The 17,684-nt window shown below is 32.3% G+C and overlaps 1 protein-coding gene across 3 annotated transcripts in view; it reads left to right on the top strand.

The window, feature by feature from the left end:
- Positions 1-7,024, top strand: part of LOC124355492 (transmembrane protein adipocyte-associated 1-like) — a 38,489-nt gene extending 31,465 nt beyond the window's left edge. For 2 of the 3 annotated variants that reach the window (XM_046806647.1, XM_046806648.1), the window contains 2 exons: positions 724-853; positions 5,555-7,024. In XM_046806647.1, the coding sequence (XP_046662603.1) occupies positions 724-853; positions 5,555-5,733 (309 nt within the window). In that variant the 3' untranslated portion in view covers positions 5,734-7,024. Of the gene's footprint in view, positions 1-723; positions 3,262-5,554 lie in introns of those variants that run through there. The other variant, XM_046806649.1, reaches the window with a different exon arrangement.
- The last annotated feature ends 10,660 nt before the right edge of the window (positions 7,025-17,684 follow it).

The following is a 17,684-nucleotide window of genomic DNA, read 5'->3' as shown; positions in this document are numbered from 1 at the left end:
GTGGAGTCACAGTAAGGTCTTTAGAGTTATAAAGGTTAGTTATCCATCTGAGGAAGAGATCAGATTGCAAATCTCAAAATTAGTTTTACTTGTTTTTTTTCTGAACAACTGCAAGTGTTCGAAAAAAAGTCTTGTTTTCACATACAAAATTAGTTGTAATAGTAAAGGAGGATGAGTTTTTCTTACTCATTTAGATTGCAACTGTAGAGAGGATTAAAGGTCATTGTTATCAGTGTTTATTAAATATAATTAGAACAATATCTAATTTGTTCACATTCCAGAATAAACTGTGTTTTGTAGTCTCTTTGGTAACTGGAATGTAATTATTAACTATTTAAAGGTCAGTTGACTTGAGACTAAACAGGGAGACCTCACACTCAAAATTCTTAAAATACTACTGAAGTTTCAACAGCACATAAACAGTTTGTCGTATAGTAGAATATATTTTGTTCGTTTTGTAACTCTACAGGTTTTGTTATTCCCCGTTTTTCAGATAGAACAATGTATTCTCCAGTATCCAGTGCATATTTAAATTTAAATACACAGTTAAATTTGAGTGTTGACATTCTTTGTTGCTTGCTTCATATAATATGTGTACATTATGTTATGAACTCCACATTATTCTAATATGTGTATAATACAACAAGCTCCTCTAGCCTCTAGTATGTATAATAGTTTGAGTTGCCTGGATTGGATGATGACTGTGACGTGGTGTGTTGACAGAGCAACAGTGTCTACGACAGCACACAGTTTGACAGTGCGATACCAGCGCCTTTGTACAATACCTCACTGCAGAGTCCAGACAGCATCACTGGCTACAGTCTAGACAGCCAGACTATAGACTTGCCGTCGGGTAAGCAGTGACAACTAGGCCTCGTCTGTCGCATTGCAGTTTGAAACTTACCAAAGAGAATTGTAAATAGTTTTGGTTGTGTTATGCATTTACCGTCAAGTTGGTGTCAGTGATATGTGAAAATTTCAGGCTGCTATAGTACGTCAATTTAGGTCCTTAATCGGGCATGTTTGTTTGCTGTGGGAACTTTCCATTTCCCATTTAAATGATAATTGTTATGATTGATTGATTTCTCCTACTTTCCACACCCCCTCCCCCCACAAAAATTACATTAAAAAACATAATAAATTAAAAATAATTATCATTTGCTATGGCTTTAGTTATTTTCTGGCACTGTAAGAATTTAATTGTCCGTCTGAAAGGCAATTATTCATAGATGCATACCACTGTGAAGTGGTTATCTTCTAATTCTTTAATAATAGTATACATTTTTTATTCATAATTTTGTATTTATATCGATTGTTTGTATCTGCATAAAAATTTTTACTTTGTATCGGAAATATAAGAAGGTTTCACTGCCAATACAAGTTGGAAATGAGTATCTGATAGAAACCAGCAAAACCGAAATGTCAAAACGTGAATTCACACATTGTAGCTTGTAAATAGTTTTTAGTTGTTATAAAGTTGTAGTCATTAGTAGAAATCTAAGTAGGTAAATTAATATGGAGGTGAAAATGTTCACAAATTGGTTTTGGTTTTTTATATTTGAGAAGGATGAGAAGCGATCTCTCTATAGTAGGGTTGTATGTTGTAAACAACACATTTTATTTCTATAAATTATTAGATAATGATATTACAAATATTGTTATATATATCTTTAATTAATGTTGCAGATTTTCTAGAATGTAACTAGAAAATTGTAGATTGTGTGTAAAGTCCAGGCTTAGTGCCAAATTGGGTATTTAAGAAAAATAACAAACACTTACAAACTACCACTGTTATGAATGTTTTTCAAAACTAACTCATTAGGTGCGGAGCACTAGCTGTAAAAAAAGACAAAGGTCTTTTAATCTCTCCAAATTGAATTTTCTTTTTAGGAAAAACATGAGTATGTGAAAACATAAAACCAAACAACACAAATAGCAGTTGTATGTTTATGTTTTGGCTTCTCGTTTGTGTTGTTTAAAAAAAGGGCTAAGTCTGAGATAAACCACTGAACCTAAACTAAAACTCACAATTATTCTATTACGTGGTGCAAAGTCATCAAGTCAGAATTTCACTTCTCATGGGATGGCACTTAAGTCTACTGCACATACTTGTGGCAGTTGTTTGAACTGTTTCCATAATGAATATTAGATGGTTTGGTTTTTACTATATAGGCTACGTAGCCCACATTTTAGCATCAAACAGAAATCATTTTTGGCACTTAGCCTGAATTTAATTCCTAGTCTACAATTAATGATATTTTTAGCATAGCTTCTATACATATAGCATTTTTTGCAGAAGAAAAAATGTAGATCATCTTTGTTAAAAGATGCCTATTTGTTATAAATAGTAGAATGTATAGTTTCAATTATCTTAATGTAAACCACGAGTTTCCTCTAGAAAATGGTTATAAAAATAAATAGTTCAGTTTTAGATGTTGTAATATAAACAATTAGAATTGACAACAAATAGTGAGAAATGTTTGTAAAATATTAATTCCATTTTCAGGCATTATAATAACTCTGTTCTTTGATGTTTTCACACTCGAACCTTGTAACTGTCCCTCAGTAAGTTTCCAAACAATATAACAACAAATATCAAATCCCTTGGTTATCTATTCAGGAACTCATCAGTGCCAATACAATCCCCAAACATTTTTCTTTTCAAGGTCATCCAGCTCATCTGGCTGTTATGAATAAATAAAAAGGGTTTTTAGTGAGCAGTTGTCAATGATGTAACAAAATCTTCTCGTACTAGTTAGAAAAACAAATTCAGTCAATTTATTAAACAATTTCCAGATATGTAATCTTTATTGATTGAATTTTTTATATATTTCACCTGCCATATAAATAATATTTATTCTTCAGTAATAATGTTCAGTAATAATTACTCATTACATTAATTTAGGAGAATAATTGTGCTTATTATTTATAGTAGTTATTTAAGTCATGCTTGTTACTTATAAACAATATGAAACATATGTTGTATAAACATTTTTAACTTGAAGTATTAAATGCTTCATATTAATATCATAAATTAATGGATGTGCTATGCTAAATATGTTTTATGTTTATCCGAAAGGTTTTTGCGCACTGAAGTTTTGTTGCAATACTTGCAAGCAATTTGTGTGCAATACCATCCGTCCTAAATACTGGTTCTAAACATCTTTAGCCTTGTGTACACTCATATAGTCGTATGTTTGATTCTTTCCACACAATATATTGTAGAATTGATTAATATATACATATTTTTTAATAAGACTATTATGAGTTGATTTCATTTTGAAACTTCTGTATCCATACTGCTACAAACATTATTCTACCATTCAGTGTTAGTTTTTGTCTAAATAAATGTTATTTGAATAGATTTAAACATTAAAATTAAAGTTGAAAAACTTTTTTTTTATTAATGCACACTTAGAGATAATTTTGATGATTGACAAATAGAGAATAATATACTCATTATATCAAATAGGTTAAAAGAGTTTTCTCAATTCTATCATTATGTATAAATTTAATTTTACTGTATTCCACATTATTATGTTTTACACTTCATACCATTATTATTGTTTTTATTACCTTTTTATAGTACTTGCTTGTTATTTTATCCCCTTAATGATATTACTTAATACTACTTTGTATTAATTCGATACTGTAAATTTAAGCATTATTATCTAAATCTTTATGTGCATTTGGAGTTTTTATATACATATTTTATTTCTATTTGAACTATTCCTTTTAAATGGAATGTTCATTACTAATAAATCAATTTATGAAATTTATTTTTTATTTCATGTTGCCCATTATAATTATTATGTTTTCATCTAAAGCAATGCTAGAAATGTTATTTATTATCAGTATATTCTAATGATGACATTTTTCTTGTTTAACAAACATGAATAAGTTATAAAAAAACAAAGTCTAAGAAATTTTAATAAAATAAACAAAGTAGCATGAAACGATTAGCCCATATTATTCTAGTGTAACTATTGTAACAACTCAATACACCTCGTCTAACATTATTTATGCCATTATTCAAATTTTATTAAAAAATCTGAGTTACTATAAATTTAATTTTGTTAGTAGGCTTTTGAATTTTTGGTCCTTCGTGAACGTTGAGTATAAGCAATTTTGGTCACAAGAGATACATCGGTACTTTGGGATTATACCGACCACACCCAGACATGAATCGTTATTTCACATTTCGTTTCTACTGATTACTAGATTAGCGTAGAACAATATTTCGTCAATATAAAAACAGGAATTGTCTTATCGCAAACCCCTCCCCATCCTCAGACAGAGGTCAAAGTCGAGCGTCTAGTAGATAACGTGATTGCAGAGTTTCGCCGCCCGTTCAGCTGGTGCATCGCTTTGTTGTACTTCCGTGTTTTACCTCTACATTTCTCCAAACACAAAAATTCAACAAAAACAAACATTTACCAAACTAAACTCTTTATTAAAAAAACACTAAAAACTTGTTTTTATTCTTGATCACATTCCGCCACCCAAAATGCGAGTGCCTCCGGCCATCAGCGCGGGCTTTGGCAGCACCCTCGGTGCTGCCCCGCGCTGATGTCGACGAAAGAAAAACATCCCTCGAGATAGTACCTATCAGTAAAATATCAAATTCTAGAGGGGCTAATCAGAAATATAAATTGAATTGTAATGGAAAGGCAATTATGTACCGTGCAAATCACGTGATGCCGCGCGGCCTGCCGTAATCAGGATTCTCGAGAAAGATAAGATAACAACGACAACAATACCGATCACAATACCTGGAAATGCTTGTAAGTTTGTAATTTTGTAATTGAAGAGTTGTTTTTTCGTTCTATCATGTTTGTTTCTATAAATTTCTATTTTTGTGTTCTTCATACTAGTGTGGTCGGTATAATCCCAAAGTACCGATACATCATTTTTGGATGCAGTCAGTAAGAATGTTTGAATGGTGCTTGGGGTTTGAAATTATTCTGGGTTGGATAAGTTGAGGTTTGTTTTCTTTATTCATTGCATAATCATTTAAACTTGTAGATTTTATGTCAAGATATTTGAATTTTGTATTAATACAGGTTTTAGGTTGTATATATATTTATATTGGTTATGAAAATATCAAATTAATCAGTTTTCATCTTTAAATTTTTGTTGCCTGAGTTAGGTGTACAATTTTGTGAGATCCTGTCACCTGGTGACATTTTTTCTTTCAGATCTTCATACCATAGAATAGGTTTAGTTACTAGTTTCAAAATTTGTGGCTTACATGTGGCAATAACGGATTATTTTCGACAAACCATGCAGTTTTAATAGAATCACTTAAAATAAACTATTGTGGTTGTGATTTAGAATACCATACTATCGACTTTACTGTTTTGAACAGTTAAGAGTTTCTTATTCTGAATTAAACTACAGAGTATCTTGTAAGCAGGGTCATTCAATAACTTAATGTCTTTGTTAGTTGTTCAAACTAAATGAGACATTTTGCAAGATAAATCTGGATATTAGTGTAACATTACAATTAATGAAGTAAAGTAAAGTAAAGTTAAAGTAATGTCTTATTTACCAGGCGAAGTTAAGGCTAAGAAGCCCTCTCTAACACTTAACCTGGAGACCAACGGCTTAAAGGTGACTTCCGAACCACCACCAACGGCCGGGCAAGCAGGCTGCTTGACAGGATCGCTCAGCGGTCACCCATCCAAGCAGCAGCCACACTCAACGTTGCTTTCGGCAATAAAAGTGGTCTAGGAGAATAATAGGGAGAATAAGGAGGGGGGGCTGGCTGCCGCGATCTTAAATGCCAGTAGTTTGCTTAGTAAAAATTGTCAGCCCGATTCACAGCTTTGGTTTCGCAAAATGTAGTAGTGCATTTAATAACAATAAAAATGTTTCAAAAAGTGTAAAGCTTCGTTTTGAGAATTGAAATTTACCCTCTTCTTCTTCAGGTTTCTAAAAAAACATTAACAAACATGTATAAAAACATTACAAAAAAACTTAAAAAATAAATAAGTGCGGAAATGGACTGCTACTCAAAAATTCATATGATACCTGATTACACCAAGTCCAAATTGGAGAGAATGAACTGAAGCGATGTCACTTCATTGGTGGTCTTTTTACACCTGAAGAAGAGGCAGATTTCAATATTTTTTGTAACATAAACGATGGCACATGTTTAAACAAGCCAAATATAAACAAGGTGGGGCTATTATCCTTTCAAATTAGCCATCACCAATAACAAACTATAAACAAAGAAAAAATTTAATTTTTGGTCCAAATAATGTTTATTTATGAATGTGTTTTTAAACTTCTAGGATAATATGGGTTGTTAGGATGAAATGTATAAAATTTACGTTTCCAGATTCTTATGAAAAAATACCTTCTCGTATTAGAACAATTCAAATGAATCACTTAAATTACTATTCATATGTTTCTATTTATATCCTTTAACAGCAAATACAATACACCTAATAGTATCTGTTTATTTTCCTGTAAAGCATGCTCTTAGTACATTTTATATTAATTAGGATTAACGTTGTGTTCTTCAGTGCAGGACTCGACTCTTATTTTATATTTGAGATGTGTACATTTGTACAGTTCCCATTGTAATGTTGAATCTGATTAGTTTTATAATCTTGTGATCCTTGTAAATTCTGTAATGGTAACTTTAGTTCTCTAGGTGAAGTTTGCTGTAGTAGATTAGAAGACTTAGCTATTTTAATTCTTAATCTAGTCCATCTTGTACAGAAATATCTATATGTTGGCCCTCACACCCACAATGTCTTATTTTGTAGTATTGTATAGTGGATAGTGAAAGTTGATTATTTTACTAATGTTTTGTGGCATACAAATAAGATTTTTGTAAGGAAGTTAATAGATGAAAGGTTTATTAATATCGCTCTGGATGTTAAATCTAATCTCAATCAATTGTCCGTTACCAAATAGTATTTTTTATTTCAAATAATATTTTCTTCAATGCCTTGTTCAAATTGTGTATTTTGTAACCGAAAAAACTATGTTTTAATAAAAACAATACTTACTATTGCTTGTTTATTTCTCCAAACAGATTCCCATACTAGTATTGTAGTTTTATTGTTGTTAAAAAAAATATGTAGTCAGGTAGGTATTAAATAATAATTTGAGATTTTCAAGATAAGAGACAGTTAAATGGTTCCTCAGTCAAATTTCAAGAGAGCAACATGCAAGTCTATGAGTTATTTCGTTCTAGAGGGAATGTGCGGACAGACAGTTAGAAATGAAACAACACTGAGACAATAAATGATGAGTGTTTTGTATTATTTAAACCTCTATCTTTAACGTAACATAGTTTAAACCATAGTTATTATATTATGTATGAAAAATTAGCATGTTCAGTGTTAATTTGCAGTTGTTCAATTTATAGGATATGTTTTAATAATGTATTTTTTTAATAGATGTAGAGGAAACAATTTTCTGCTTTCATTAATAAATAATAGAAATGGAAAACACATCATGTTTTTTTCCTAACAGTATGAAGGACAGGTCACGCAGATTAACATCTAAAATGAGAGGTGATATTTCAGTTGGCGAAAGAAAACTCAATTCAGTGCTTTGAAAATGGGTGGTATGCCAGTTAAAAATTGTTATTTTTATTATTTTTCAATAAGTTTCAACATCCTCCAAATATAGTGATATAAACGGGTAAGAAATACTCATATACAGTACTATAGTAGAAACACATAGTCTGTGGCATACACTTTAAGGCGCAGAGGATGAGTGCTCTGTTCAAAGTGTAACATATACAGTACTATAGTAGAAACACATAGCCTGTGGCATACACTTTAAGGCGCAGAGGATGAGTGCTCTGTTCAAAGTGTAACATACACAGTACTATAGTAGAAACACATAGCCTGTGGCATACACTTTAAGGCGCAGAGGATGAGTGCTCTGTTCAAAGTGTAACATACACAGTACTATAGTAGAAACACATAGCCTGTGGCATACACTTCAGGGTGCAGAGGATGAGTGCTCTGTTCAAAGTGTAACATACACAGTACTATAGTAGAAACACATAGCCTGTGGCATACACTTTAAGGCGCAGAGGATGAGTGCTCTGTTCAAAGTGTAACATACACAGTACTATAGTAGAAACACATAGCCTGTGGCATACACTTTAAGGCGCAGAGGATGAGTGCTCTGTTCAAAGTGTAACATACACAGTACTATAGTAGAAACACATAGCCTGTGGCATACACTTCAAGGTGCAGAGGATGAGTGCTCTGTTCAAAGTGTAACATACACAGTACTATAGTAGAAACACATAGCCTGTGGCATACACTTTAAGGCGCAGAGGATGAGTGCTCTGTTCAAAGTGTAACATACACAGTACTATAGTAGAAACACATAGCCTGTGGCATACACTTTAAGGCGCAGAGGATGAGTGCTCTGTTCAAAGTGTAACATACACAGTACTATAGTAGAAACACATAGCCTGTGGCATACACTTTAAGGCGCAGAGGATGAGTGCTCTGTTCAAAGTGTAACATACACAGTACTATAGTAGAAACACATAGCCTGTGGCATACACTTCAGGGTGCAGAGGATGAGTGCTCTGTTCAAAGTGTAACATACACAGTACTATAGTAGAAACACATAGCCTGTGGCATACACTTTAAGGCGCAGAGGATGAGTGCTCTGTTCAAAGTGTAACATACACAGTACTATAGTAGAAACACATAGCCTGTGGCATACACTTTAAGGCGCAGAGGATGAGTGCTCTGTTCAAAGTGTAACATATACAGTACCTATTTTGCAAAAACTACAGAATAATACAATTAATTACTATTGCATGTTAAAAATTACTGATTTTTAAAAATCTTAGTAAAATTACCATTTCACTAAGCTTACTCAAAGAAAAATCCACAATGTAGAAAATAAAAACAAATATACCTATTCCAAATAAATAAATACATACAACTTGGACATTTATTCTTTAGAAAAAAAAAATTATGGTTGCCTGTAAAGTCGGTTTTACGGGCAAAGATTTTACGTGACAACGTCTTTTTCTCGGTAGAATATTTATTGATATGAATATTATTAAATTGCACAATAGGAACAAGGAATTGAATGAAAATAAGAATTGCACAAATTTTAACTATAGAAATATATTTTGTTTACTAAAACATTGTACATAATTTGAAATTAATTAAAATTTGTTATTGTAAATGGTAAAGTTGAATAAAACATTTACTAAAATTGGAATTTGAAATTATTGCTAAACACAGTTAAATTCTAACTCCGCGCGTGGTGATTGGTCGGTTTAGTTCGTTTGTTTGGTCGCACTGTTATGACAGGTTAGAGGTTATAATTTGTTATTTTAAATGTTTGACTAGCAATACGCGCTGTTTCTTCTCAATCGACTGAATTACGATTGATTGCAGAGTGATTTAAACTAATAATTTACTTAACACTATCAACATTTGTCAATAGTATGACATAACCTATAAACTCAGTTTTCTCAACTTTTGTGTCAATCTAACAATTAATCAATCAATCATAGTTTACGATAATGAAATATCAGTGTACAATTATTTACCTTTATTGTTGTAGTTGTTGTAAATGACGAATCTAAGCACTCCACATTTTCACGAATAAACATAGTTATCTGCTTTATCCCGTGCGGCGGACCCACAGTTATCTGCTTTATCCCGTGCGGCGGACCCACTGGACGGGCATCGTAACGTTACCGGGCGTTACACTTTTTCATGAGTGACTCCGAGCCGCAACCTAATTTAAGACGTTGTCACGTCAAAAGTACAAAAACAAAGAAATGTCCACTAAAAAACCTACAATCTGGCAAATTCAAAACATTACTTCACCATGTACACCCAAAATGAGACCTTGTTGGTATTTTACATAATTTTGACCTGTATCATGATTTTAAAGAAGCTAGCAAATCTAAAGTTAAGAAAGTCTAAACAAACTACTTCAGTTATCAACAACAAAATAACTCCCGTAAGCAACGATTCCAGCCCTGATATGCGTAGCTAAAATCATCTACTACTAAAAACAATTAGAAAAGAATGAAGACGTCATGTGGATAAATTTTTCTAGTTTATTACTACATCGCGAACTATCATCATTTATGAGTGTTATGTCATTTGGTGCAATGTTGGACTAGTCTCGTGTAGTGCAAGTTAGCGCTACTATGCAGCTCGCTGAAATCATGCGGTGCAAAATAATGTGTAATAAGTGTGCAGGGCTGGTACATGAGGGAGGCGACTGCTGGACCCAGGCCTGTTTTATTTTTTTTTTATTACTGTAATGGAAATTTGGGGTTAAAAGTACTTTAAAAAATTATAATAGCTATTATAACTGACAGTAATATGTCATATAAACTACAGGTATTGATTTATCTCAAAAGTGGTAAAAAAAGTTAGGTAGACCATTAGACTCCAATCACTGGCCACACACAAGTGACACCCAACAGGTTGTGGTAGTGGCATCACTGCTGTGCTAGGTCATTGGGACTGCCACTGTACACTCGCCTCCCTTCGGACACCACTTTTTAATTACAACCAGTCTATCAAATGTTTATTTTATATCATAATCTATTACACTGATGATACAGCTCCTGCTATCTGAGTTCTTTACATTTTGTAGCGTAAGTTGTGATAAGTTAAACATTGTTTATTGTAATATCTGATTTAATCATTTCCCCATTACACACCAGTATTATCTATCAGGATTATCCATCAAAATTTCAAACAGGAAATGATTCAAATAAAAGATACACGTAAAAAATTTAATTTTTTTTAACTAACAACTAACAATAATTTTTTTTAAAGTTTGGAGTTAACAATTAAGAAAATACAGATATCTTAATGAAGGACGAGAAAAAATTTATTAATTCTTATAAATATTACCTAGAGAAACTGTTAATAATAATTTGATGTACATAATTTCATAATATACTTGGTACATAAACGAGCACGGTGTCAGTAAAGTTCAGGGTCAATGTTGGGCATGGTTAGGTGGCGATAAGTTATGGGCCCTCGACCAATATGGAGTCCCAAACCTGACCAAAATATGTGGTGGCCCAGTGTGCCTGAAGGCCAAACCATGAATAAGTAAGACATGATCAGAGTTGTGAAAAACAAGTCATGGTTCCTTCACCAGGACAATATGGCCCAAACTCTATCGGTCATCCATTTATTGCTATGCATGACTTCTGTGTTGAAACGTCCAACTTACTCACCAGATCTTGTTCTCATCGTTCCACACTGAAGGAACAAGATTTGAAATGGTTGGGTTTGTGAAAGAAATGGAGACAATGAACATGCTCTAAGAAGAGTACTGAAAACATTGCTTAGACCAAACGAAAACTTGTTAAGGATTGTGGAGGGAAGTATATTTAAAGTTACAATGTTAGAACTGTGAAGAAATAAAAATAAATAATATTAAAGTCTAGATACAGCTATTTTTAAGTTGCTAACTACATATGTATGATTAATATTCATCCTGGGAATTTGCTATTATAGGTAATCCACTTACAAAGACACTGGGTGATTTTAATTTACGCAGGGTGTGAAAAGTTACCCCCCACCGCCCTCTCCAAGTATCTCCACCACTACTCGGCACTCGTCCGCTCTCTCTATCCCCTGACCTGGCCACTGCCACTGTGCAGCTTATATCAGACCAAAAAGCAAGCTCCCTGGATACGTCTATGGCTACATTAGTCTGTTAAATTAATATTTTACGCTTCAACGGCGACACATAGGCCTTGTGTGAAGGCCTACACACAAAAATACAATTTAGAATAGGTACTAGCTGCAATGTAAACAAAACGACGTGAGCAAGACACAATCCACACAGCTGATAAAACAGAGACGAGGAGATGCTTGTCCCATTCCCCACCACTGGAGGGGCCCCACCTGTGAGCACTGCTCAGAAATTTTCTTCTGCGTAGATTTTATTTGCGAACAGTTTATCTACAAGATAATGGTATAAATATTACTATTAAGAGAAGACAAGGATCACTGAACATTTACAACATGTAATAAACCGAATTTATTTTATTCAATAACTTAATTATTATTTGATAATTAGCTATTTAATATATAAAATATGGTTAAATATAAAACCATTACATAATATATTGCATATTTATTTATATAGTACATCTTTAAAAAATTTACAGAAATGATTTGTAAATTTAAATCAAAATAAATACTGTTGTTTTAAGTTATAGTTAAGTATACTTTCTTCTCTGTTAAGTAGTTTTACTACTTTATGATATTGAATACATAATTAATTATAATAATTCAGATAAATATCAATTAAACAAAAAAAAATATTAAAACAAGATTACAAAAATTTTATGCAATTTGCTATTACAAACTTATACTCATTAATACTAGTAAGTCTACATTTTATTTCAACTTTTAAAAATGAAATAGTCTGTATAGTTAAACACTTTTTGGAGCACTGCAATAGTAAAAACTTAGGGGACGTATCAATGAATTACGTCAGTAGTAATTTCAAATGATTTAAGAGAAACTTGATTTCTTTATTTGATTGCATGTTTGGTATTACAACTAACTTGAAAGAAATCAATAAGGCCAAATAGATTATTACTACATTAGACGCAGATTATATTAGAAATGTACATGTTTAGTCAAGTATTTTATAGTAAAAACGGAGGTTTGTGTCGCTAACAAAAAGGCCCTTAACAAAGATACAGGATGATATTAATTTTAAAAATTTACATTTACATTAACAAAAATAAACAAATTGGTTGCTATTAGGCTATAACAAGCAAAATTCTAGTACACTTCTTTTTGAATTATTATTACTTAACACACTTGGCTTACATCAAAAACTTAATTTCGTAGGTATAAAAACAGCTGATTTGTGAATATCACAGTATTTACACAAAATTAACATATTTATAGCTAGTTTATACATTTATATTACATGTAAAAAGACAGTAGACTGAAATAGAAGTCAAGTGGACAAGAGTGTCTTGCTACTATAACATCAGATAGTACTGGGCTGATTCAAAAAACCAATTCTGATTTTGACATTTTACATTTAATTTCTTAATTTGATTAAGGTTATTTGCTGTAAGTCAACATTCTTAACAATCAATACGTTTAATTTTCATTTATATATATATTATGTAAATTTCATCACAGTGATTAAATAAATAAGTTTTAAATCATTTACACAGTAAAAACTATTCAGGAAAAGTTTTATGATCAATAATCGTAAATTCATTGATAAGTATTTACAGAATCTCTATTTTATGTCAAACTTATAAACAATTTCTATTTACACACAAACTTATTCATTCATTCCGCAACTATCGGTGCCCAGATATACACTCACCACAGAGATGCACCCATCCATACAATGAATCCATGAAAGAAAGCTATAAAGAAACTTTGAATACTAACCGGGGCTAACCTAAAATCCTGTCAATTGTGCCTAAAAGTGTATAGAAACATTAAAAACTAATATTTATCTAAATGATAAAAAGAAGTGTTTTTTATAAATCATGCATTAATAATGACTAATGAAATACTAAAATCAGTTAACAAATATTTAGTGACATTTTCTTCATCTAAAAATAGGTTTTTGAGAGGAAATCCTAGGTTCAATACTGATATTCTAAAAACACCAAAAATCAAGCGACTCAGAACTGAAACTCAGAATCAACCCAATATTATTATGTGTGAAGCATTGGCAACATAGTTTAGTCCAATATCTGATGTTATACTCAAAATTTAATAAAACACACAGTCTCTACGCTATAAATTTAAACAATACATTTGTTCATTGTTGAGTGCACAAGTACGTTTATATCCCTAAACTTTTACTATAAGAGTAGTATAATTATAATTTAATTTAAACACTATAGGAGTCAATGTTAATCAAACTGAGTTATTGCTAAGTGAGACTCCAAGTGTACATGGGAGAATTTTCTTCTCCAAGTGACAATATATATATGGTTTAAGCCAACATTGTTTACAGGAAACATGTTAAAAATGACCGCCAATATAAGATGATCCCAATATCAACCTATTACTTTTGTTTATTCCTATCCTAATGGATGGATGGTAAATGTGATAACTAATCAACGAACAAGCAAATGTTGTCACACCAAAGTTAGGAAGCAGTTAACTATTCAGGAAGCAAAACAGGAATTCAGATGTAAAACTCAAGAGAAGTATACATTAAGTAGAACATTTTAACGCCTGTTTCAAGTCTTTCCTCTCAAGTCTACGAGCCAAAAAACAATTTGTACTGCATAAACCACATAACCTGATATTTTTTAAACTCAACAGAAGTATTTCTCTTGACAAAGAAATTGATCCCCCCAACCACGCCATTTTAAGTGGGGGATGACAGTTATGGCGTCATGGCTTTTTTATGCAATAATTGAGGATGAGAAATGCAAAAAAGACATTAGTTGTTAAAATGCAGCACCTACTCTGCATTTCACCACAGCTCAAGTCTCTTCCTTGTTTCAGTTTTACAAATGTTTCAAGATAGCAACAATAATTTTTCACCGTAAGCAAGAAAAGCGTGTGAGACAATACACCACTTGGCAAAGAATCCCTTGGGCATAAATTACTGGATTATACACTTTACTGGGTGTTGGGGAGAATATCTTTTCTTCCAATAATTGGAATATTGTTTTCACATTGCACTCATGAAAACATAATGTACCTTGGGAGTGCCGATGGCCGAGCGGTCTAAGACGTTGGACTTTGAGTCTGAGTTAGAGATAGCGCAGGTTCGAATCCTGTCTGTGAACGTTGCACTTTTTATCAGTACCATCGACCTTGTACTGTATCGACTCTCCCCTTATTCTGTTTGATAAGATACTCGCACAGGCCAGTGGCCCATGAGGACGGGCAGAATAAGGTATAAAAGGAGATCGGCTTCTCCTTTTTTATAAAAAAAAGCTATGGTGGGAAGGAATAGCATGACCTCATTTCTCGTTCTCAGTAATGACTCTTTTCAACGAGATTCATTGTCATTTGCAATTTGAAAAGATTCTAACTAACCTAAAATCTGTTGCATTTAGTTGTTAGGTAACATTTTTGTTGTCACTCTGCACATCATCATTAATATTTCTTGGCATGAGCCAAATGAATTGTTGCACTCCTTAGTCTTTCATCTTTGAATTATATCCGGCCTTACTTGAATATTTGATACCACTCATGGCAGTACCATCAACTCAGGCATTCACCCCTAAAACGCCTTGCAACATACTGTAAACGTGTCTCCTAACTTTACACAAAACTTTATATAAAAACACTATTGTCTTCTATTAAATTTATCACAAAACTACCAAACACGAAAATCCTGTTCTCTAAACCAACTGGAACACTAAAACATTGTACGATTAGACGCATTCTTTAAATATCACTTTACTTAGGAAATATCTTGAAACTTCTTGATCACCTCACACATTCTAAAATAAGTTCAATAAAATTTGAAAATCTTACTGTTTTCATTGAATTTTTAACACACTACCATAATTATTCTACTGTTTGTATATTATCGCAGGACACAGAATATTGGTTTATAACATTTTTACTGTGGTAAGTGGTGAAATGGTTATGATCCAAAATTAAAATAAGGTTTGCATATGTCAATCAAAATTGCAGTGCCTGGTTTGTTACATTTCAAAGTAAGTGTTATTAAATGTCTGAGCATCTAAAACCAATTCTTAAAAATCACAGAACTTGATATGAATCATATATCTTGATATGAATTAAATAGGACATTAAGTACTGATATTTTCAATCGTTTTATACACTTTTATGGTTTGACAGATTTATTTTTAGACATTTTGGTTCAATCATATCATGCAATAAAAAATTATACCAGGCATAAATAAATAAAAAATACATTTTCTATGTGTTTAACACAGAAAATGTATCCATCCTATTACATTGTCTAAAGTTTTGTATTGTTACTGAATCAGCAACACTTCTAATTTAACTTAACAACTCACCCTTTATGTAATAAAAAAAGTATTGTATTTTCCAGAGAGGTTTATTATTATTAATGCAACACTTGGCTTAAAATGAAAATAATGAATCTGTTTTTTTATAATTAATTGCTAATATTCCAAAACTTAAGTTGAGTTTGTTGATGAAATCATTTTTGAAAAGTACTATTCCAGTGTTTGAATTTCACTAACTATGTAATCATTCTTGAAGTTCTTTATTTTATATAATTTAAAACTAGGTGAATATATTGACTTTCTATCAATAAAATTGATTTTTGTTGTGAGGCTGTCCACCCAAATCGTTAACATCATCACCTGCTAAACAAATTTACAAAATAGCAAGAAAAAGAAAATTATTAAAAGGAACACTTCTAATCAATTCCTTAGAAGAATCACTTTTACAAAATATTATTGATATTGGTAATGAATAGGTTATATTTTCTCACTGCAGAATTTTTAATTAGTGAACTTCATTATTTACTCGCAACTTTTTAATATTCATCATACAAAAATATTAATACGCATAAAAAATCATATTAATCCACGCTGCTTTTAAAATTTTATGAAATTATGACCAATTTAGTATATATTTGAGGGCTGTTTGATAAGTCAGTGTCTTTTTTAATTCTCACGCAGTAACTTTAAATGCAACAGTGCTGCAGTCAACCATAGTCTATCAGTGAACAACATTCTAATTTTTAGCAAGTTACGTCATGCAATTGGAGTTTGATAGCCATTCAAAGCAGAATTTTCAGAGAAAAAAGTGAATTTTGTGTGCTGATTGAGCATTACTTTTTACGTAAAAAATTCATCACTAAGACTAAAGATAGACTTTATAAATACTAAGGGAACTCAGCACCTTCAATTTCAATGGTTAAGAAGTGGTTTAAAGAGTTCTATTGTGGTCGTACTACCACTAGTGATGCAGAATGTTCAGGTCACCCAAAAGAAGTGACCTCACCAGAAACTGTTGATAAAATCCATAGAATGATATTGGACGATCGGAGAATGAAAGTGCGTGAGTTGGCTCATGCTGTACGTATTTCAACCGAATGGGTACATCACATTTTACACAAATATTTGGACATGAAAAAACTCTCCTCGAGATGAGTGCCACTATTGTTTACATTCAACCATACGAGCAACCATGAGACCACTTCAAATGAGTATTTAGCGATGTTCAGCCGTAATCCGTACGATTTTTGGTACCGTTTTGTAACTGTGGACGAAACATGGGTCCATCACAACACGCCAGAGACCAAGTAGCAATGGAAACAGTGAACGTGGACCAAAGAAGGTCAAGGTGAGTCGTCAGCCAACAAGGTCATGGCTACAGGTTTTTGGGTTGCACGGGTTGTCATTCACATTTACCTTCAGAAAGATTAAATGAACACTAGTGAATATTATTTCGAGTTTTTGGAGAGATTCGATGTTGATTTGAAGCAAAAACGGCCGCATTTAGTGAAGAAGAAAGTGCTGTTCCATCAAGACAATGCACATGCACACTTGTCTATCACGATGGAAGAATTCCAAGAATTTGGACTACGAACTGCTACCCCATCCAACATATTCTCTCGATCTAGCTCCCTGCGACTATTTCCTGTTTTCAAACCTAAAGAAAAAGCTGGGTGGTTGGAGTTTTGGGTCGAATGAAGCAGTCATTACTGAAACAAATGCCTATTTTGAGAGCCTTGAG

Source organism: Homalodisca vitripennis, chromosome 2 (assembly GCF_021130785.1).
Source record: "Homalodisca vitripennis isolate AUS2020 chromosome 2, UT_GWSS_2.1, whole genome shotgun sequence".
NCBI lineage: Eukaryota > Metazoa > Arthropoda > Insecta > Hemiptera > Cicadellidae > Homalodisca > Homalodisca vitripennis.
This window is presented reverse-complemented; position numbering and strand designations above follow the sequence as displayed.